The sequence below is a fragment of the Camelus dromedarius genome, chromosome 5 (genome assembly GCF_036321535.1).
Source record: "Camelus dromedarius isolate mCamDro1 chromosome 5, mCamDro1.pat, whole genome shotgun sequence".
Classification (NCBI taxonomy): Eukaryota; Metazoa; Chordata; class Mammalia; order Artiodactyla; family Camelidae; genus Camelus; species Camelus dromedarius.
The window spans coordinates 1,978,101-2,002,443 of record NC_087440.1 but is presented as its reverse complement, the minus strand read 5'-3'; the positions used below and the strand labels follow the sequence as shown (position 1 = coordinate 2,002,443).

Sequence of the window (24,343 nt, the reverse complement as noted above, 5' to 3'; positions counted from 1 at the left end):
GTGAAAACACTTGGACCAAAAGATTACAGACTGTACGAATCCTTCCACGTTCCATTTATATAAAGTTAAGAAGGAAACAAAGCTAATTCAGTGTTAGAAGTCAAGATAGTGGTTCTTTTTGGAAAGATTGAAGGGGGATTGGGGGCTTCCAGTTACTGGTTCTGTTCTATTTCTTGACCTGGGGGGTGTTTATAATGGTGGTATTGTGTTCACTTTCCTGGAGTTGTACTTTTCTCTATATATGTATGTTATGCTTTAATTAAAAAGTTTAACTGAGGGGTAGGTATAGTTTAGTGGAAGAGTGCATGCTTAGCATCCACAAGGTCCTGGGTTGAATCCCCAGTTCCTCCATTAGAAAAAAAAAAAAAAAAAGAGCCAAAAATAATTCCTTTGTGGCAGGGAAAGGTAAAAAGCAAAAACAAACCAAACCCCTCCCGCCTCAAAACAGACTTGTATGAGGATGCACTTGAGGAGCATGACTCATTGAACCCCTTCCTCCAAAGTTGTATGTAAAGACCCAGCTGAATATCTGGGTATTTTAAGGTAGAGAAGATCCATATCACTAATCAGATTCTCAAAGAGCTTCATGACCCCGAAAAAGTTAAGAACCCACATCTCCAAAGCCTGCATATTCAGAAAAATCATTGTTCAACATGTTATGGAAAGCTTGTTTTGTAATGAGAATAAATCTTTGTTTCTATGATCAGATTCTCTGTGTTTTAGATCCCATCCCCTCATCCTTTCTCAAGGCTTTTACAGTTATCTTTTTCTCCTTCATCCGCATTTCTGTCTCTGCTGGATGATTGCCCTTGGCATACTCCCCTTAATTTCATTCATTTGAGTCTATGTCTTCTATGTCTTCTACAAATTACCACTCCATTCCTTCCTTCTCTCCACGTGGAAACTCCTACAAAGAGATGTGTATACTTCTTCACCTCCATTCTGTCTTCAGCTCATTCCAGTTGGGCTTTCCTTCTCACTAACACTTTACTGAAATGGGTCTCCTCAAGGTCACAGTGATTTGAGTTTTGCTGAAATCAGTGGTTAAGTAGCCTTTGGTGGAAGTGGGGTGAGAGCACCTCCAGCATAGAAGATTGATTTAATCAATGATTTAGTCACATTTGTTATTTTATGGTACACTTTCATCATTGATATGTGTGCACCCTGCTTTAATATTATTTTATCTTCCTTTATCCTCCATCTTCACTCCCATTCCCTTTTCCTCTTAGGTATCTACTTTAATATGTTTACTTAGCATATGCTGAGTATATTTTTCAAAACTATAGTGCAGTTTTGGATATGTATTTTTAATTTATACAAATGATATTTTGCTGTAGATTCCTTTCAGTTTTCTAGTATTTTAAATCAACACTACATTTAAAAAAATTATCCAAGTTCTTATGTTTACATCTATTATTATTGCTTCTGACTGCACGTGGTATTCAGATCGTAGTATCCACCACATTTTAAGAAGATTCTTTTGCTTATGGACACCTCAGTTTCTTTCTTTATTCATTCAACAAATTGACCACATACTATCCCAGGTACTGGTGCTGATTATATAGCAGTGACCAAAACAGAATAATTCCTACCCCTGTTGAAATTAACGTATTGTGGAAAGAGAGACAGATAATAAATAAAATGAATAAGTATAATTTCAGGTGCTTATTAACAAATAAAGATGTTACTTGTTACAGTTTGTGGGAAAAAGTTGAAAGAGATTTTTTAAAAAGTTTAAAGTAGTATATTTGAATAGGTAGTGAAATGAAATCGTTGAGGAATTGAAATGTTCAACATGAGTCAAGTGACAGACTATAAATACTTTTCAGGAAGGGTGATATTTTTAATCAATGGTTCTCATTTTTACTATATGTTAATAGAGGTGAATTTTAGATTGCTTGTCTTCTGTAAATGTATTTTTAATTACCCCAATGAGTACTATTTCGAGTAGCTGTGAAATAGAGAAGAAAAACCAGATATCGTGTGTTTGAGAGAAACTTTGGATAGATTCCACTGGTGGCAACAATTCATTTTAGATACCTAACCTAACGAATGTTTGTGATAATTTAGAAAGGAACTTCATGATATGGGAGTGTTATTCATATGGGAAATTAAGTAAAAGAGTAAAAATTAAGTTAAAAAAAAAAAAGGTAGTACAAGAGACAGTTAAAAACCAGACTTCCCTCTCACTCTAGACTGGTAAGCACCATATATTTGCATTTCACGTACAGTGTTGAATATGAACAGATTTTCAGTACTAGACTGGTAGTTGATTTTATTATTGTTAGTTTATAGGGAATCTTATTTCTCCATAGGAATCGTAAATCTCATAGTTTCCTTTTTTGTGTATATATGTATTTTTTTTTTATTGAAGTGTAGTCATTTTACAATGTTGTGTCAATGTGGTGTACAGCACAGTGCTTCAGTCATACATGAACATTCATATATTCATTTTCATATTCTTTTTCACCATAGGTTACTATAAGATATTGAATATCTTGTGCTCTATAGTATGAACTTGTTGTTTCATAGTTTATTTATTTAAAAAGAATGTCAGTAGCTTTAAAACTTTTCCAGATAACTATTTTCCCCATCCCTCTTTAACCATTTCTCACCTTTCTTTTTCCCATTTCTGCGCCATTTTTTACTCATCTTTTTATTCCTTTTCTTGCCATATCTCTTTGTTCAATTTCTTTTCTTTTCTGTGTTACTTTTCTCTCTGATTTTTGGTCACTCATTTTTTTTTTCTTACCTACCAATTTCCCCCACTCTCTTCAGCCAGTTTAACTTCTACTTACCTATTAACTTTTTTGGTCCATCAAAGCACATGTTCACTAATTAACACACAGGGTTCCTCAGGGAATTACTTTCTTCTCTTTCTTTCTTGAATTGAGGTATGGTATAGCAGAATTCCAAATTAAAAGCCATGAGAGTTGAGTCATAAATTGATGTATTTGGTCTTAGACAAGCTGTTTAACTTTTGTGCCTCAGTTTCTTCACTTATAAAGCTAAATCTCCAGGAACCCTCCTAGCTCTAAAATCCTAAGATTCTGTGGTGTCTTTCTTTTTTTTTTTTTTTCCCCTACTGTGCTGACCTCATTCATTTAAGAAATATTTATACACCTACCATGTGTTTATAACTCCTATAATTTATGTGAAGGAATCAAAAGAAATAAAAGACAGAGTTCCTGCCTTTCAATTGTTCATAGTCTGTCTAGAGAGACAAGAGGTATCTGCATATTAACCCTCAGTTATTTCTAGGACTAGAAATAGTTCCTTTTCTTTCCAAACCAGATCCATATTCTCAAGGGAATACCAGCTACTTTAGTTCAAACCTAATTTCTTGGGGAGGGGCAGAGTTGCCCCTGAACACACTGAAAGACTCCTTTTTATTTTCTTATACATCTAGGAATCCCCATTGTAGTTGTTCTGTAGCATTATTTTATGTTGTTCACTTGATTCCAGTCTGGAATTTATTCATAATAAGAAAATTTATCTCAGAGCTAAGGAGATTAATCTTCATTGTGATTTAGTAAATGATCACTCTCTGTGCCTATCTTCTGTATGCATGCATATGTCTGTGCATTTATATGTTTGTATAATCATGTTCAAATAAAATGTTCCAGATGGTTGAGTAAATGTGACCAGCAAGTCTTTCCACATCATATATGCTTTTTTTCTCTGGTTTGTTGCCATACCTATTTTGTGAGGGGGGTATTGCTTTTAGAGACATCGTCTTTTCCTTTCATTGGCTCTATATGCTGTAACTCCATGAGGATTAGGCACAGTGGCAAGGAAGGGGCAGGAGGGAAGTGGGCGTACTTAGAAAAGGTCAATGCTAAGGATCCTTGCTATGGAACTACTCTGTATCTTGACTTTGGTGATAAATAAATGAAACTGCACATGTAATAAAATTGTATAGAACCAAATACACATACATACAGACATGCACATACATAAATGAATGCAAATGGGGAAATCAGAATAAAGGGGATTGCATCAATGTACAATCCCGCCTGCGATTGTGCTATAGTTTTGCAAGATGTTACCATTGGGAGAAACTGGGTAAAAAAATATACTAGATCTCTTTTATTTTTTTTAACTGAATGTGAATCTACAATTATTTGAAAATAAAAAATTCAATTAAAAATAATAGCAATTTAAAGGAATCAGTGCTGAAAGATAATCTAACATGTGTAGCTGCAGGAAACACATTGGAATATCACTTTGAGTAGCATGACTTTCCATTTCCATCAAAAGATGCTTTACCAAATAGATTTTACACATTTTTTATTGTAAATTTTCTTCTGCATATATGGTAAGTGAAGCATTAGCTATAATGTGTTGTCTCCTGTAGCAGAAGAACTCTGTAAATAATTAAGTGGTGCCAGTTTTATATCAGTCTCATCTTCTCTGTAATAGGAAATCAGTTAATTCTAAAAATGGGTCAGTTTATTTCATACAATTCATGAAATCAAAATAAAGGTTTTTGAAGTTCATTCTGTCAAAGATGAAACATTCAATATTGTGAATACTGCTATAAATTAATTTTAAAATTTCAGCATTGAAGAAAATGCTTTGTTTTTTGAGTAACAAACAAATGTTAAGTTTAGTGGAGCACGGGGTCATTATCAAAACAATGTTCTTACCGTATAAGGAAACTTATGTAGCAGAAAGTTTATTTGGAATTGGTTATATAGTACATTCATAATTCATAATTGCATCAAAACAATCTGATATTATACCAATCAAATATGAGCTGTAGTTTTCAAAATTTACAAGTATTTTTATATACATAGATTATTCCAACTAGAGCATTTTTGTGATAATTTGATGTTGAATTTAGAAAATGTTCCAGCAGGTCAGTATTTACATTATTTCTTTGATTTATACCTGTCAGCAATAAGATTTTAGAAATATTCGAAATATGTATGTATATATTTGTGTCACTCCATATTTACTGACTGAAAATATTCAGTGAATCTGAAGTGGAGTGGTATACTAATTTTTAAAACACATATCTGGACCATTTTTAGCAGTCTAAAATGTAACATGGTTGTACTGTTGTTTTTTTTTCTCATTCATCCTTTTCACCCTAAATTCCATTCTAAGACACTTTAATCAAATCTTGACTCAGATAATTTTGGGCCTTTCCCCATTTCTCTCCCACTTTCCACAGACACAAACCGAGGACCATCCAAATTAGGTAAATCTGGTGTCTCCTGCTGCTGCTACTTCCCTGTCATTAGTAGATAGTCCACATTGGTTAAAGCTCTGGTTTCTTCCTCTTGTGCTTGTGCTTATATTTTTCTTCTAGGAATGAGATACTATATATAATGCCTCAGAAATAGGCATGTTTTTCGTCCTCTTGGCTCCTATATACATTTACTTTTTTGTGTCCTACTTATTCTTTTATTTCTCTCTATCTTTCTCTCCCTTATCTGCTTTTTTTATTTTTAAGAGTGTTTATTCTTGACTGAAATGTGTATTCTAGAAGAGCTGGCGTATAAAAATTACTTACTGACTCTTAACCGTGTGAGAACAATATATGCAATCATTTTGTTTGAAAATTATCATTGTTAACAGAACTTTTAAGTTGTCACAGGCATCTTAGGGGGAAATATTTGATTGGAATTAATTTAAGCTCAATTCTTATTCTTTTCAATACAGTGTTTCTCAAACTCTGAGGCGTGCATAATTCACAAATTGAGACCTGGCATCATTTTCAGAGAGAGGCTTTCAGTAATGTGTAAGTAATTTTTTTTTATGTCTGTTTGATTTTATTTGTTTTTATTAGCTATTTTCTATATAAACACAGTGAAATGTTAATTTACCAGATCTCTTAACAAGAATTTGGCATATATTCACCAAACAATGATTATGAGTAACAAGTGACACAAAATAACTTATTGAAAAGATGTTTGGGGTCAGTATTAATTCAACACCATTTATTAGAGAGACAACATCTCCAAATGTAAAGATATGGTTAAAGGGATTTGAGTTCTTAACCAGGCTCAACCACTAACTAGCTGGGTATCCTTAAGTAAGCCACCTTCTATGCTTAAGTTCCTTTAGCTATAAAATAAGGCATTAGACTATCACTAATGAAAAGATCTCTTCCTCTTTAAATGTCTGTTACTCCTATCTTAACTTTTTAAAAATATATAAATCAGGGGTTGATAATCTTTCAAAAGGGAGCTGTTAGATTACACAATTGCGTTTTGATTTTTTGTTGTTAGTTTCTGCTTGGGAATAGGTATTGAGAGAAGAGATGGTTCCAAAGTGGACTAGAAGATAAATAAGCCCCCTTTGCTCAAGAAATTTGCCCAACATAGTCCATCAATTTGGGCTACTAACAGTTACTTTTAAAAAGTCAAGTTTGGCTTGGATAGGTTAAATCTTTTTAAAAGCAAGTAAACCTACTATTAGATATGATATACACATAAGATTTCTCCCCTTTCACAATCTCCATAGAATGTTGATGCTGAAGGAGTGCCAGTTTTTAAGGAGATGAGGGAAAGGAACAAAAAAGTAGGAATCACATCTGTACTTGGGGCTTTGGGGAGAAACTGGTAGAAAAACTTTGGACTGAGTGAAGGCAAGTCCTTGGGATCTGGAAGGGCGGTAGGAGGAAAGATTGCTAGAAGCGGAATAAAAGTATAGAAAGAGATGTGAAAAAATTAAACAAGAAACTCTCTGAAGACAGAGACTGGCTTTCATCAGTATCGTCACCAGCTCTTAGAATAGTGTCAGACCTTAAAAAGTGTTTATGAAAAATTCATTGAATGAGTGAATAATTACTTAGTATATTTCTAGTTTTGCCCAAGGCCCTGGTGGTTAGATTCAAATTAGCTAGTTTATCTATGTTTATCCTACATTTAACAACTATAGTATTTAAGGTAATTAAGGTTCAGAAAATTGATTCTGAATTATAGAAAAAAGACATTACATTTAGTATAATATACTTGAGGAAGGTTATAAAGTTAACTATTCATTCACTTAAAAAATTTTAAACCTACCATACTTTGGGTACTAGCTGGGGAAGGAGAAATGAAGTACTGATTATAGTGTATTTGATGGGATATTATGTAGTCATTTTGTATATTTATGAAGATTTTAACAGTTTAGAATAATGCTTATTAAACAAAAATATAAATATTTATATTATAATTGCATGAGGATTAGAAGGCTGTTTTCTGTTCTCAAAGTAGGAAACATTGTTAGATATAAACCAGATTTATTATTGTGAGTAGAATTGTTGAATGTTTTTTTCTCTCTGTACAGTTCTTAAAGTTTAAATGAAAATCCACATAAAGTTAAATTGTTTGGGAAAATATAATGAACGTATATTGACTAGAAAAAAGTAATAGTGTATCATCGAAGAGGAAAAGAACAAAACTGTGTTAGAAGAACAGTAGATAAATAACCTTGGTTAGAAGAATGAGAGGTGAAGTTTAGAAAAGATGGGAATGAGAGTCTCTAGTTTTGATAGTGTGAGAAAAGATGAGCTGTTAGGTTTTTAACTGTGGAATTGCATTAAAAGAAAGAAAGAAAATTTATTCTAGCTTATTTCTTTAAGTGAACTGAGGTGAGGGGGAGTTGAATTGGTCCATTGTGTTCCAACCATTTTCATGTATAATCCTGAGTTTATGACTATTATGCCCTATCTGAAAGCCTTTGCTCCTTTTACCATTTCAGTAATGGTTTATAATTTTGCAAAACTGTTATGTTCAGATTTTTTTGTTTTTCATATATCTTTAAAATGTTACTTCTGATTTCCACTCTTGCCTTGTTGTGTCTTTAGAGTTAGCCTAGATAGCAAATGCTTTACTGCTTGACCTAATGGAGTGGTAGAAGAAGTAAAAAAGATTCTGAATTGACTGGGCAGAGATTGAAAGGGAGAAAAACAGGTCAGTCTCCATTAGTTGCTGAATGGGTAAGAGCTTCCTCATAATGATTTCTCAATTTAGTTCTCATGAACCTTTTAGGAATTGAGAGCACATCTTTCTTGTTTTCTAGTCTCAAAGAAAATAGATGTAATTTGAAGCGAAATACTAGTCAAGCAGGTATCTGAAATTTTAAGAAGATGCCTGTAAATACCTTGTGAGCTAACTCTTAAATTGTCTATATCATGTTGAATAAAGAATTAAAAAGCCAATAACTGGTTAATGGTGTAGTATTGTTACTTGAGCTTGAGTAAAGTTGTTTTAGGGTTTTATTATTACCATGATTAGAGAACTGTTGGATCAAATGCTTGTTTTGTGTGGCCCCCAGTTTCCAAAATGATTTTAAAGAAATTTACCTCCTAATTGTTTAGGGGATTTTGCTCTGATGTACTTACACTAAAGGTCCTAGTTTTGTATGTTGACTATGAATGTTTTCCTCAAATGCTCTTTCCAAGTAATTTTTGGTGGCTCTTGCCAACACAAAGCATTTTGTCTTAATATGTGTTTAGTGTGTTCCATGAGGGTTGTAAATTTCACCTTGCAATGGAAGTCTCTTGGTTTATTGAAATTGTTAGGAAGTTGTGTTCGTTATTCATGTCTATATTGAAGACTTTCAGTATTTTCTTTGTCTTGTAATTTGTAACAGTCTCTTCCCTCAGCTTCCAAACCTCAAACTTACTTTAAAAACAGTCTATTTAAAATAAAAGGTAGAGGTACATTTTCAGTATTATAGACTCTTCCTGAGTGAATTAAAGAGCATTGAGATCTAGAAGTCACCTGGAATGTTGCCACCTCTTCTCTTCGCTTTATATACTTCGTCAGCAGTGCCTTAAAATGCTTTGTCTACCTTCCTTACCACTTTCCACCCCTAAATGAATGACTGGAAAACAACAATAAGAACATCAAGGCAAGAGAACTGGAGTAATAATACAGTTTGCTTTTCTGTCAATAAATGTAAGAGAATTTTATCACTATTTTAAAATTGATTTTTTTTCTTTTACGTGTTGATGAAGAACAATAACTCGTTCCCTTTTAATGGTTATTTAATGTATTTAATTGTGAATCAGAGCAAATTATTAAAATTTGTGAACCAGGAAGATCTAACAAAAACAAAATTCATGTAGTTTTTTCCTAGATACCTGCTTAATAGTATAATAGCTGTTTATTTCCAATGGCTAAGGTAGTAGCTTTCAAAAGAACCTATTAAATATATGTATGTTTTCATCATAGTACTGTTTGCATTCTGTCTTCCTTCTTTCTGCATAGCAAGACATTAAACTTCATTGTATGTCATAGTGACTATATGCTTATTTTAAATAATATGAAGTTAGAATCTAGAAACAAGAATATTTAAATCTTTTCATTATAATGAAAGGAAAGTGCTCTACCAAGGTAATTTTTATGACTTATGTCTATCAAGAGCATATAATTTAAAATTTATACACACATAGAAGCACATAAACCCTTAACGGAAGCTGTCTATGTGTAACTTTGACCCAGTAATTCTACTTCAATAAATTTATCCTGAAGAAATAATAAGAGTTGTAACTAGAGGTTTATGTTTAAGGTTATTTATCTTAGCATTTAAAAACTACTAGCAAAATAAGTAGATGTAATTAATGATCAATAATAAGGAAATAGGTCAATAATGTTACAGCCATTAAAATAAAATACTATGCAGCCATTAAAAATAATTTTCAAAGACTATTTAATGAAGAAGCAAAGTTAAATATAAAAATATTTTTTTAAGTGCTTTTGTTCTCCTACTTAAAAAAAATGGATAGATGGTCAACTGTTATTTTTATTTTTTATTTTTTTGTAGAACACCTGTAATATGCAGTCAGCTGAGAGTGGCTATTCAATATATTTAACCAGGTCTTCTCAGGAGAACAGGTTATTACCTTTTCTTTACTGTCAGTCTCAGAGGCATTTCTGAAAACCCTAAGCCCTTTATTTTGTGCAGAAATCTTTATATGTAGGGAATTGCCACATAGGAGTCATATATACCTAAATAAAACAAGTAGGACCATTTGATCCTTGTTCAGGCTTGTTTTCTAAGCAAATAGTGAGAATATACAGTATATTTGAGCAATGGATACAGATTCAAAGAAATGTGGCATGAATTTGAAAAACTCGTAACATTGGCAATATAGAAAATTAAAAGTTTTGGGATTATGATGAAAATGGTGACAGTTATAAACAAGTATTCTACCTAAGAGTTTCTTCACCCTCAGGTATTTTATAGTCTACAAGGAAGGTTGTTCTTTTTAAATAGCATTTGCTAAAGCATGGTCTGAAGGTTTTTTTCTAGTTTTTAAATGGGAAAATAGGGTTAATTGTTCAATTAGACTTGGGAAATCCTGGGCTAAGGGAAGCTAATCTAGTACTTTAATCAAAGAACTTCTGAGGCTTTAATATTTTTTAAAAATTATTTTAAAAAATAATTTATTTTTTGAAGTTTACAATGTGTTAATTTCTGGTGTACAGGATAGTGATTCAATTATATGTGTATATATATTCCTTTTCATATTCTTTTTCATTGTAGGCTGTTACAAGGTGTTGAATATAGTTCCCTGTGCTATACAGTAGGACCTTTTTGTTTAACTGGGGCTTGAATATTTTAATATATATTATAAATATACAAAGAGGCATGTAGTATATATACCTAATTTATTTTTCCATGGAATTCTTTCTTTGCATTTATTGGAACTAAGTCTAACATGAGGCACATTTGGGAGATTTCCGTTTTAGGTTAAACTTTTTCCTATCACTGTTATATAAGTGATGACAATACTGGTTGGGGGGGTTGTATTCTCCTAGTTCAAGAAACAAGGTTTAATGATACTAGTCAACTGAAGGAGATTTTACCATTAAAGTGTTTGCAAATACATTATGAATTCTACTCTGTATTTTTTTCTTTGAATTTGTTATAAGCATGCATTACTGTTATAATCTCTGCCCTACTTTCATTATTTGAAGTTCTTCTGTATGTTGTATCTGCTGAAACTCATTCAGGGTAGATTTTTCTCTGTTTTTTTGTAGTTTAGGAATAGGAGGTCATCTTCAGCAGGGCGTTACCTGTGGAAAACCTGTGTTGAGGGTTTACCCTCTGGAACTTTTTTGCATTTGCTTCCCCAGAAATACCACTAGCCTGGGAACACAGTTATTGTTAACATCTCAGTTTGGAGCTTTCTGGGACCATGCAGATGGCTTAAGGTCAAACCTAAAATCCACGTGTGAGTAGGCCTATTGTTACACATTCTCAGAAGAGACTGTGTACCCATCCCTGCCTCCAAAGGTGGGCCCAGACTGAAGCAGACTTGATATCTCCCTGTACCAGTGGATGGATTTTTGAAATCCACTCTTTAACTCAGGATATAGTCCTTCAAGGCTCTTGGCTTTATACGGATGTCTCAATTCCAGTTTCCTATCTTATGTGGTCCCAAGGCCTTGTATCCTGTCCCTGTAATACCTTTTACAACACAAGCCCTTTAATTACTAAGATCAGAAAACTTCACCCACCCAGTATCAGCTTATACACTGCATTCTGGCCTCTGTTTCCTTACTGTTTTGGGGCTCTGGGAATTTCACTTACATTTTTACAAGTCAGTCTATGCATTTAAAAGGATGTGTGTTTTTTTGTTGTCTACTTAGGTAATCTAAGTATTGCCAAAAATGGAAATTCATGCATTACTTTTAAAATTTAAGGAAGACTAAATATATTCCTATTTTTTTTAAAAAAGACATACTTTTTACGTATGAAAATGAATTTATAATATTAGTGTGTTTATCAGGGAGGTAGTGCTCTTTTTGTAGTTTTTCGTTCTTTTTTGTGCACAAACCACTTATATTTATTTGGTTTATAATAGGAGAATACTAGTCTTTCACTTTCCTTTTAGGTGTAACCTTCTGTAATGGAAGATGATTGAAGATAAGGGGCCTCGTGTTGCTGACTACTTTGTTGTAGCAGGATTAACTGATGTTTCAAAGCCTCTTGAAGAAGAAATTCACTTCAATGATGCCTGTCATAAAGTAGCTAAACCAAAAGAACCTATCACAGATGTTTCAGTTATTATTAAATCTCTGGGGGAGGAAGTGCCACGGGATTATACCTGTATTGACATTACCCCAACTGGATTGTCAGCTGATCTCAACAATGGGAGTCTTGTGGGGCCACAGATTTTCCTTTGCTATAGAAGAGGAAGAGATAAACCTCCACTTACAGATCTGGGGTAAGTATTTTTTAAAAAGAAATATTGTTATTAATCCAAATAATATGCCTTGTGGATTTTGAAGTTAAGTGTTCAATTCGTTTAATAGATTGACGCCAGCTTTAGAAAAATAGACCCGTTTATATCCAGAATCGTGTATTCTCTTCCTGTGTTCCTTATATCTTTTCAGTGTCTCTCTGTCCTGCAGGTTCCCAACAGTGTCATCTTGTCTGAGTTTCTTTTTTTTAAATTAAAGGTAGGGGAGAAAATTTGAAAAACATTTACAGAAAAGTACCAAAAATTAATGTATTATCCTGATCAGAAAATTTTAAATTATTTTTAAATTCTGAGAAAAGGATGGCTTTTGAGGATCAGTTATAGGTATCATTATAGTTGAATGCTTAAGCCTGTGTGCATCAAACAAAGATCTTGTTAAGTTAGTGCTTTACTTAGGATACTATATTGAACTTGGGGCTCCTTTTTTATGTAATAGTTTTACTGAGTTATAATTCATTTTATCCCATTCACCCATTTAAATTGTAGAATTCAGTAGTTTTTAGTATATTTATAGAGTTGTGAAACCATCACCACAATAAATTTCAGAACATTTTTATTGTGCCTTGAAAATAGACAACTCCATATTCATTTTGGTTGCTATCTAATTCTTCCTAACCCCTTCAGCTCGAGGCAGTCTCCAGTCTACTTTCTGTCTCTGTGGATTTGCCTATTCTGGACATTTTATACCAGTGGAATCATACTATATATGGTTATCTTGTGGCTGGCTTCTTTCACTTAGCATAGTATTTTCAAGGTTTATCCATATTGTAGTGTGTGTCTGTACTTTATTCCTTTATGTGGCTGAATAATACTGCATCTTCTAGATATACCACAACCTATTTATCCATTCATAGGATGATGGACATGTAAATTGTTTCTGCTTTTTGGTTATTATGAATAATGCTAGTGGAAATATTCATGTACAAGTTTTTGTATGGACGTATGTTTTCATTTCCCTTGTATATATACTTAGGAGTGGAATTGCTGTGCCATATGGTAACTCTGTTTAACTTTTTGAGGAACTGCCAGTCTATCTTCCAAAGTAGCTGTACTACCTTGCATTGCCATCAGCAGTATTTGAATCTTCCAGTTTCTCCCCATCCTAGCCAGCATTTTGTATTGTCATTTTGATTATATCTGTCCCAGTGGATGTGAGATGGTATCTTATTGAGGTCTTGATTTGTGCTCACCTGATGATTAATGATGTTGAGCATCTTTCTGTGTGCTTATTAGCCACATATATCTTTGGAGAAATGTCTTTTTAGAACCCTTTACCCATTTTTTAATTGGGTTGACTTTATTGTTGAGCTTTCAAGTTCTTAATATATTCTACACGCAAGTTCCTTATCGGATACGTGATCTACAAATATTTTCTCCCATTCTTTGCCTTGTCTTTTCATTTTCTTTATAGTATCCTTTGAAGCTGAAAAGTTTTTATTTTGATGAAATCTGATTTATGTATTTTTTCTTTTGTTACTTGTATTTCAGTGTTGTATCTAAGAAGGCTTTTACTAATCCAAGGTCATGAAGATTTACACTTAAGTTTTTGTCTAAGAGTTTTATAGTTTCAGCCTTTATATTTATGTCCTTGGTCCATTTTGAATTAATTATTGTATATGGTTGAGAAAAGAGTCCAGCCTTACTCTTTTGCGTGTGGATATCCAACTGTTCTAGCACCATCTGCTGATGAGAATATTCTTTTCCCATTTTCAAAAATTAATTGGCCTCAGATGTTTGGGTTTACTTCTGGACCCTCAGTGCTGTTCCATTTACCTGTATGTCTCTCCCATTTAGTACTATGCAGTTTTGTTTACTGTAGCTTTGTAGTAAGTTTTTACTTACATTACTTATGTGGGAAGTGTGAGTCTTCAACTTTGTTCTTATTTTTCAACATTGTTTTGTTTATTCTTCCTTGAATTTCCAAATGAATTTTAGGATCAGCTTGTCAGTTTCTACAAAGATTTTTTTTTAAGAGGAATATATATATAAAAGAGGAATACATAAATGTAAAAAATATAAATGTATACATACATATGTATTTATTTATTTATATATGTACATAAGATTCTCCCTGAAAAACTGAAAGAAAAAGGCCAAAGGAAGTCTAGGAGTAGCTTTAATAATGTCTTCATAATAGATGAAGAGCTTATGTGGAATGAAGATTAGCCTTCTTGTTTCCACGGCTCTCTTTGCAAAAGTAGATGGGCTTAACTTAAAATATTTTGGTTAAAAATAAGGAAGATATCAGTGTCTCTACTAATTCAGCAGAAGGGTTATAAAAATTCCATCCTTTAATATATTAAGTCTGAAAGTAGATAAGTCATGTTATTAATGCCTGAGGGGAGACAGGATGAATTGGAAGAGCTCCTAACTTTCTTCTACTTTTAAAATTCTATTATCCAATGTTTAATATCAAAAAGTTATATTAAACTCAGTCTTTATTGTATTAATTCATGAATTAATTGCAGTAATTTCAGAACAGATACTATATTGCTTCATATAAAGATTACGTATTTAGTAAATGGCTTGGAGAAATAAGCCATCTGTTAGATCTTGTTTTTAAAAAATTAGATTAAGTTACTCCTGAGATAACTGATCACTGTCAGAATTCTAGTTTTCAAATAAAGTGAAGGGAATGTTGCAGGTTCTTTTTACGGTGTTAGAGTAGCCTAGATTAGACATGAGGAATTTTCCAAGCATTGGAAGAATTCCCCAATAGGAAAGGACTTGAAGTGGAATGAATAAATTAACCACTCGTATAGCTGTCCTCATGTGTTTGTCATTGTGGAGGATATGACATCATTCTTGACTTAAAAAGCTTACAGTTTAAATGGATAAGAGAAGTTACCCAACGATATAAAAATTGAAAATAGTAATACAAGTAATATATACAACAGCACAATTCCTAATGAAAGAAAATAGATAGCTTATGTATCAAATGTACTTACATTCCATATCTTTTAAGAATTTGATGTAATAAATGGTTGTTCTGTGTGTGTTGTGTTTTTGTTTTCAGCTGAGCATCTGTGTGCCAGGCAGTAATCCTACTTATGCTCTCTTCTCATTCTGCCAAGATCCTATGAATTCGATTTTATAATTTTTTAAATTGAAGTTTAGTCAGTTTACAATGTTGTATCAATTTCTGGCATATAGCATAATGTTTCAGTTGTACATATACATGCATATATTTGTTTTCATATTCTTTTTTATGATAGGTTACTACAAGATATCGAATATACTTTCCTGAGCTATACAATATAAACTTGTTGTTTATCTATTTGATATATAGTAGTTAGTATCTGCAAATCTTGAACTCCCAATCTATCCCTTTCCATCCCCTTCCCCACCTGGTAACATAAGTTTATTTTCTCTGTCTGTGAGTCTGTTTCTGTTTTGTAAATATGTTCATTGGTGTCTTTTTTCAGATTTCACATATAAGTGATATCGTGTGGTATTTTTCTTTTTCTTTCTGGCTTACTTCACTTAGAATGACAATCTCCATGTCCATTCATATTGCAGTAAATGGCATTATTTTATTCTTTTTTATGGCTGAGTAGTATTCCATTGTGTGTATATGTGTGTATGTATATATATGTATGTATGTATGTATGTATGTATATGTATATATATATACACCACAACTTCTTTATCCAGTCATCTGTTTATGGACATTTAGGTTGCTTCTTCCATGTCTTGGCTATTGTGAATAGTGCTGTTTGAACATGGGGTGCATATCTTTTTGAATTAGAGTTCTTTCTAGATATATGCCTAGGAGTGGGATTGCTGGATCATATGGTAAGTCTATTTTTAGTTTTTTAAGGAATTTCCATACAGTTTTCCATAAAGGCTTCACCAAACTATATTCCACCAACAGTGTAGGAGGGTTCCCTTTTCTCCACACCCTCTCCAGCATATATCATTTGTGGACTTTTGAATGATGGCCATTCTGACTAGTGTGAGATGGTGCCTCTTTGTAGTTTTGATTTGCGTTTCTCTGATAGTTAGCAATATTGAGCATTTTTTCATGTGCCTATTGGCCATTTGTATGTCTTCATTGGAGAATTGCTTGTTTAGGTCTTCTGCTCAGTTTTGGATTGGGTTGAATTGGGGTTTTCTGTTATTAAGTTGTATGAGCTGTTTATATATTCTGGAAATTAAGCCCTTGTCAGTCACATCATTTGCAAATACTTTTTCCCATTCTGTAGGTTGTCCTTTTGTTTTGTTTATAGTTTCCTTTGCTATGCAAAAGCTTATCAATTTACTTAGGTCCCATTTGTTTATTTTTGCTTTTATTTCTATTGCCTGGGTAGACCACCCTAGGAGAACATTGTTAAGGTTATGTGAGAGAATGTTTTGCATATGTTTTCTTCTAGGAGGTTTATAGTGTTTTGTCTTATGTTTAAGTCTTTAAGCCATTTTGAATTTATTTTTGTGCACGGTGTGAGGGAGTGTTCTAACTTCATTGATTTACATGCATCTGTCCAGCTTTCCCAACACCACTTGCTGAAGAGACTTGTCTTTTCTCCATTGTATATTCTTACCTCCTTTGTCAGATATTAATTGACTCTAGGTGTGTGGGTTTATTTCTGGGCTCTCTATTCTGTGCCATTGGTCCATATGTCTATTTTTGTGCCAGTACCATCCTGTTTTGATTACTGTAGCTCTGTAGTATTGTCTGAAGTCTGGGAGGGTTATTCCTCCAGCTTCGTCCTTTTTCTTCAGTATTGCTTTGGCAATTCTGGGTCTTTTGTGATTCCATATAAATTTTAGGGTTATTTGTTCTAGTTCTGTGAAAAATATCCTGGGTAATTTGATAGGGATCTCATTAAATCTGTAGATTAATTGCTTTGAGTAGTATGGCCATTTTAACAATGTTAATTCTTCCAATCCAGGAGCATGGGATATCTTTCAATTTCTTTAAATCATTTTTAATTTACTTAATGTTTTGTAGTTCTCCATGTGTAAGTCTTTCACCTCGTTTGTCAGGTTTATTCCTAACTATTTTATTTTATTTTTTGATGTGATTTTAAAAGAGATTTTTTTTTTTTTACTTTCCTTTTCTGATACTTCATTGATAGTATAAAGACGTACAACTGATTTCTGTATGTTAATCTTGTATCCTGCTACCTTGCCTAATTCTTTGATCAGCTTTAGTTGTTTTTCTGTGGAGCCTTTAGGGTTTTCTATATATAGTATCAATGTCATCCACATATAGTGATAATTTTACCTCTTCTCTTCCAATTTGAATCCCTTTTATTTCTTTTTCTTGGCTGATTGCTATGGCTAGGACTTTCAATACTATGTTGAATAGAAGTCATGACAGTGGGCATCCTTGTCTTATTTCAGATTTTAGTGGGAAGGCTTTCAACTTTTCACCACTGAGTATTATGTTGGCTATGGGTTTGTCATAAATAGCTTTTATTATGTTGAGATATGTTTCCTCTTTGGCAAGAGTTTTTATCATAAATGGGTGTTGAGTTTTATCAAATGCTTTTTCTGCATCTATTGAGATGATCATGTGATTTGTGTCCTTTTGTTGATGTGGTGTATCACATTGATTTGCGTATGTTGAATCTTCCTTGTGTCCCTGGGATGATCCAACTTGATCATAGTGTACAATCTTTTTTATGTGCTGTTGGATTCTGTGATAATATTTTGTTGAGAATTTTTGCATCTATGTTCATTAACAATATTGGCCTGTAATTTTCTTTTTTGCCAGTGTCTTTGTCTGGTTTTGGTATCAGGGTGATGGTGGCTTCATAGAAAGAGTTTGGGAGTGTTCCCTCCTCTTCAGTCTTCTGGAAGAGTTTGAGTAGGATTGGTATAGTTTCTTCTTTCTATGTTTGGTGAAATTCTCCATTGAAGCTGTCTGGTCCTGGACTTTTGTTTGCAGGGAGGTTGGGTTTTTTTTTTAATGTTTTTTATTGATTTGTAATCATTTTATAATGTGTCAAATTCCAGTGTAGAGCACAATTTTTCAGTTATACATGAACATATAAATATTCATTGTCACATTTTTTTTCTCTGTGAGCTACCATAAGATCTTGTATATATTTCCCTGTGCTATACAGTATACTCTTTGTTTATCTATTCTACAATTTTGAAATCTCAGTCTATCCCTTCCCACCCCCTGCCCCTTGGCAACCACAAGTTTGTATTCTATGTCTATGAGTCTATTTCTGTTTTAGACTTATGCTTTGTTTGTTTTTTTGTTTTGTTTTGTTTTAGATTCCACATATGAGCGATCTCATGTGATATTTTTCTTCCTCTTTCTGGCTTACTTCACTTAAAATGACATTCTCCAGGAGCATCCATGTTGCTGCAAATGGTGTTATATTGTTGGTTTTTATGGCTGAATAGTATTCCATTGTATAAATATACCACATCTTCTTTATCCAGTCATCTGTTGATGGACATTTAGGCTGTTTCCATGTCTTGGCTATTGTGAATAGTGCTGTTTGAACATGGGGTGCATATCTTTTTGAATTAGAGTTCTTTCTAGATATATGCCTAGGAGCGGGATTCCTGGGTCATATGGTAAGTCTATTCCTAGTCTTTTGAGGAATCTCCATCCTGTTTTCCACAGTGGCTGCACCAAACTGCATTCCCACCAGAGTAGGAGGGTTCCCTTTTCTCCCCAGCCTCTCCAGCATTTGTCATTTGTGGATTTTTGAATGATGGCCATTCTGGCTGGTGTGAGGTGATACCTCATTGTAGTTTTGATTTGCATTTCTCTGATAATTAGTGATATTGAACATTTTTTCATGCGCCTCTTGATCATTTGTATGTCTTCCTTGGAGAATTGCTTGTTTAGGTCTTCTGCCCATTTTTGGATTGGGTTGCTTGTTTTTTTCTTATTAAGTCTTATGAGCTGCTTATATATTCTGGAAATCAAGCCTTTGTTGGTTTCATTTGCAAAAATTTTCTTCCATTCCACAGGTTGTCTTTTTCTTATACTTATGATTTCCTTTGCTGTGCAGAAGCTTGTAAGTTTCATTAGGTCCCATTTGTTTATTCTTGCTTTTATTTCTATTGCTTGGGTAGACTGCCCCAGGAGAACATTTTTGAGACGTATGTCAGATAATGTTTTGCCTATATTTTCTTCTAGGAGGTTTATTGTATCTTGTCTTACGTTTAAGTCTTTGATCCATTTTGAGTTTATTTTTGTGTATGGTGTAAGGGAGTGTTCTAGCTTCATAGCTTTACATGCTGCTGTCCAGTTTTCCCAACACCGTTTGCTGAAGAGACTGTCTTTATTCCATTGTATATTCTTGCCTCCTTTGTCAAAGATTAGTTGACCAAAAGTTTGTGGGTTCATTTCTGGGCTCTCTATTCTGTTCCATTGGTCTGTATGTCTGTTTTTGTACCAATACCATGCTGTCTTGATGACTGTAGCTCTATAGTATTGTCTGAAGTCTGGGAGAGTTATTCCTTGCAGGGAGGTTTTTTATTGCTGGTTCTGTATCACTTCTAGTGATCGCTCTGTTCAGATTGTCTGTTTCTTCTTGATTCAGCTTTGGTGGACTGTATGTTTCTAGAAATGGACTTTTCTTCTAAATTGTCCAGTTTGTTGCCATATAGCTGTTAGATTTTAAATTTTATAGCTGAGTAGCAAAGGCTCAGAGAAGTTAAGTAACTGCCTAAGATAAACAGCTGAAAACAGGTGGTAGGAATTTGAATTTAGATGTATCTAACTTCTCTGTTACAATGCTTTTTTTTAAGATTAAGAAAAGGCAAGACAGAAAAACAAGATTAAAAAGGAGGAATAAGCAATTAAGCTAATGTTAGGATATACATAGCTACTATGATTAAGCATCAAATTTTGCTCTAAATTTCGCAATAAAATGTTGAAAGGAAAAAAAAATTTAAGTTTGCTGACAGCCAGGACAAAAGGGAAATTAAAAATTGTATTAGAAAGAAATAATTTGACCTATTTCTGGCACTAAATTTATTTGTATAATGGGATTTTGTAAATACAGATTGATTTGGGGGACATTACTGCTATAATAATTTTTATAGCAAATGCAGAAACACATTTAATATAGTAGGGCTTTAAATTTGTTTTGACTAATACCAGGGACTTAGGATTAAAGTACAAATTAGTGAATTCTGTGAAGAAATAAACTAATATTATTCAAGCACGATGTTTTCTTTGTTTCCAAGTACTTTACATAATAATATTTAGAAATTTGAAGGAATAGAAGCCTGGCCTGCCCTTTATTAAAAGCCTATGATTTTACCATAAAGGAGAAGGGGAAAACTTTCACTTATACTTTTGATTAAAGATAGATTTGAGGTCATTTTCTTTTTTGAAAACCTGAAATGCTCTCTTAAACCTGAAGGAAGTATTGGAGGTAAAAGCATGCAGGCAGGTTCTGTACTGTATGTTAAGGAGCCTTTTGTAAAATTTTAACCTTGGTCAAAATACAAAGTTACTTTTTCTAAAGATGATGCTTGGTTTTAGAGACAGACAGACAGACAGACATCTGTCTGTTAAATGGAATACTAAAACAAGTGTCTTTGCACAGAATTGCCGTTCTGTGGTTTATGTCAACAAACAGGTTAATCTGAATTTTCCTTATATAATTTAAATTTTTGGTAGGGACAACAGTTATTATTTAATTTTATATGGACCTGTGGAATTCAGACTTCCAGTGAGATTGGAATATCTACTACATTTAAGGATCAGTTTATGATACCTGCCAACATTACCTTTTATGTTTGAGGGTGCTTTGTAGTTGTGTACTAATTTATTTAATTCATTTTTAGGGTTTTATATGACTGGAAAGAAAGATTGAAACAAGGGTGTGAAATTATTCAGAGTACTCCCTACGGACGCCCTGCAAATATTAGTGGCAGTACCTCATCACAAAGAATTTATATCACTTACCGAAGAGCCTCTGAAAACATGACTCAGAATACGTTGGCTGTTACAGACATATGTATTATTATACCCAGTAAAGGAGAAAGTCCACCACACACATTCTGCAAAGTTGACAAGAATCTCAATAACAGTATGGTAAGTGACTCTTTTGCACTGACAAAATTAGCCACCGATGAAAAGAGCATAATTTAAAATAAATCTGTGGAAAACAGCACAGTACAATTACTGAATTAAAAAATATGGTTTTGAAGATGTTGAATTTTTTATTTTTAGGAAAGTAATTTAGTTTTACTTTCAAAAGGAGCGGTGCAGAAAGCTTTCTTTTTTTTTTAAAGCAAAAAAATAATTTTCCCCCCTTACTGCAAAAGTAATGCACTAGCCGAGGTTAAGCCCTCCAATTGTTTACTAATACTCATATACTCACCTATTTGAGGACATGGTTTCAACAATTCTTCCTACTCTATTTACTTACTAATATTTTTGAAAGGAGATGCTGGGGATCGAACCCAGGACCCTGTCTGTGCACGCTAGGCATGTGTTCTACCACTGAGCTATACCCTTCCCACTCTCCCTACTTTATTGTGAATCTTCAGTTTTTCTCTGTCTCGTGGATTATTTCCTCCAGCATGCAAAGCATGTTGCAGTACCTCCCTTCTTTACAGAACTTCTTGATCCTTATATCCATCCATTCCCCCACTAGATTGTTCTTTACAGTAAAACATCTGAGAAGACGTTCTGTCCCCTTCTTCACTTTGACTCCTTCCAGTTAGGCTTTTGTCTTTTGTCATTCCATCAAGATTGCTCTTGTTGAACCCAGTGATCAGTCCTTCATCTTCATTTTTCAGTGGATTTATATACCAGTGATCACTTGTTCCTTCTTGAAATAGTGGCAGAAAGAGAAGACACAGTGTCTCTGCTCTATACTCTCTTGCTTTTTCCTCCTACCTCACTAGTCCTTCCCTCTCTGCCTTTGCTAATTCCTTCCCAATTCCCTAACCTCTACACAATGAAGTGCCCCCTGATCCAGTCCTCAGACTATTTATCTTCATAATCTAAACTCACTTTGTCAATGATCTAATCACTTAAATGCAGGCTATGCGTGGATGACTTCTAAATTTATGTGAGTAGCCTGGATCTTTCTAATTCATTATCTCTTCTTGGATGTCTTATCAAATAGGTCATGTCAAATTTAACATGCCCCAAACTGAACTCCTGATGTCTCTCTCCAAACCTACTTATCCTCATAGTCTTCCTCGTCTAATAAGAGGAAATTCTACTCTTCTAGTTACTCAGACTAAAAACCGTTGGAGTAATCCTTAACCTTTATCTTCTGCTTCTCATCCAGTTCTTCTGTAAATTCTGTTGACTTTAATTTCAAAATGTATTTTGAATTTGAGTACTTCTCAACTTCTCCGCTTGCTGCAACTCTGGTTTAAACCATAATCATCTCTCAATGGGATTATTGCAATGGCCTTCTATTTCAGAAGTTAGGCAAACTTTTGTATAAAGGGCTAAATAATAAGTTAGGTTTTACATGTCATATACAGTCTCTGTTGAATATTCTTCTTTGTTTAAAGAACAGCTCTTCAAAAATGTAAAAACAGGTCTTAACTCAGTTCTACAAAAACAGGCCTCAGGTCAGATATAGGCCACAGTTTGCCAAACCCCTGGTCTAACTGATCATTACTTCCACTTCTGCCTCCTACAACCTGTTCTTCACATAGCAGCAGGAGGGATCCTTTTAAAACATAAATTAGATCAATCACTCCTCTGCTTACAACCTTTAATGGCTTCCCATCTCGCTCTTAGTAAAAGCCGAAGTCTTCCAGTAGCCTGAGGCTATGCGTGATCTATAATTATATTTATCTTTGTTCTTTTATTGCTATTTTAAATTTTTAAAAGAAATATGTACTCAAAAAAAAAAGAAAAAGAAAAAGAGGGGGAGCAAATTGGAGATCTGTGATGTACATTGTGAAAGTTCTTGTTACTGCTTCTATCTTTTGTGATCCTTTGCCAGGAAGAACAATGAACAATTTGGCTTGTGTCTTTCCAGACTCTTTTGTGTGCACATATGTGGAGTATGTATGATATGGATAAATTCATCCTTTATTTTTCAAAAGTTGGATATTTTAATATATTCTGATATAAACTTTTTCTACTATCCATCTTTATCAATTAATATAACTCTTTACTTGATTCTTTTGATGATTGTATAGTATTCCAGAAAGTACAAATGAAGAATGATGAATACAAGTTACTTCCAGTTTTTCCCATTACTAAATAATGCTACTTTAATCAATCTTGTGCCTTTTTCTTTGTATACTTATTGGAGTATTTCTGGAAGAATAAATAATTGCAAGTAGAATTGATGAGTATGGTGTACCTTACATTTTGAAAAGTGTTGACATATTGCTGCCAACTTGGAAAAAGTTGTGACAGTTTATACTCCCTGCAGCTGTACTGTATAAGAATGTCTTTCCCAGGTCCCATACCTCACCAAAACTGGTGATTATCAGTCCCTTTTTTTTAGTTACTAACTGTATAGTAAGAAGTAATCATTCTAATTTTAATTTGCATTTCTTTGATTACTGTGGAGGTTTAGCATCTTATCATATATAACAGCTTTGAATGGCTGAATATTACTGCATTAAGGATGTGACACAATTTATTCCATCCTCTGTTGTAAGACATTTAGATTCTAATTTTTTTATATTACAAGCAAAGCTGTTGTGAACATAGTTACAACTACATCTTTACTAAAATAAGTTGTGTTTATTGAGCCCTTATGTGCTATATTACTGTTCTGAGTGTTTCACATCCGTTAAATCAGTTAATCCTCACAACCACCCTGAGTGATGTTTTTCCTCATTTTACAGAGAAGGAAATTTGAGAGTTAAAAAGATTATTATTTGCCCAAGGTCATACCTTTAATAAACAGCTGAACCAAGATTCAAACCCAGACTGTATTACTCCAGAATCAAACTTCCAAACACTGTTCTGCATTGCTAAATTATTTCCTTATGATATGTCCTAGAATTTCTGGATCAGAGCATATGTTTTAAAAACTTTATCCAGAAAAGTTTAATCAACAAAATATAAAAGCATTGATTTTTCTTAAGTATGATTTTGTCAACAATTGGGTTGACACATCGCAAAACTTCAAATTTAATTTCTTAATGATCCTAGGGCAGATATGTGCAGTTTTTTCCTATTATAACTATGTGAATTAACACTTTGCTAAAATC

The 24,343-nt window shown here is 33.4% G+C and overlaps 1 protein-coding gene across 10 annotated transcripts in view; it reads left to right on the top strand.

Annotated features, from left to right (window-relative positions):
• The window catches only part of DENND4A (DENN domain containing 4A), a 118,954-nt gene that overhangs the window by 28,493 nt on the left and 66,118 nt on the right, over window positions 1-24,343 (top strand). For 7 of the 10 annotated variants that reach the window (XR_010380809.1, XM_064485477.1, XM_031452875.2 and 4 more), the window contains exons 2-4: window positions 5,671-5,749; window positions 11,846-12,178; window positions 20,984-21,233. Coding sequence is in view for 9 of the 10 variants with exons in the window: in XM_064485477.1 (XP_064341547.1) it covers window positions 11,868-12,178; window positions 20,984-21,233 (561 nt within the window). In the remaining variant the exon portion in view is untranslated. Of the gene's footprint in view, window positions 1-5,670; window positions 5,750-7,804; window positions 7,911-11,018; window positions 11,183-11,845; window positions 12,179-20,983; window positions 21,234-24,343 lie in introns of those variants that run through there. The other 3 variants (XM_031452871.2, XM_064485478.1, XM_031452872.2) reach the window with 2 other exon arrangements.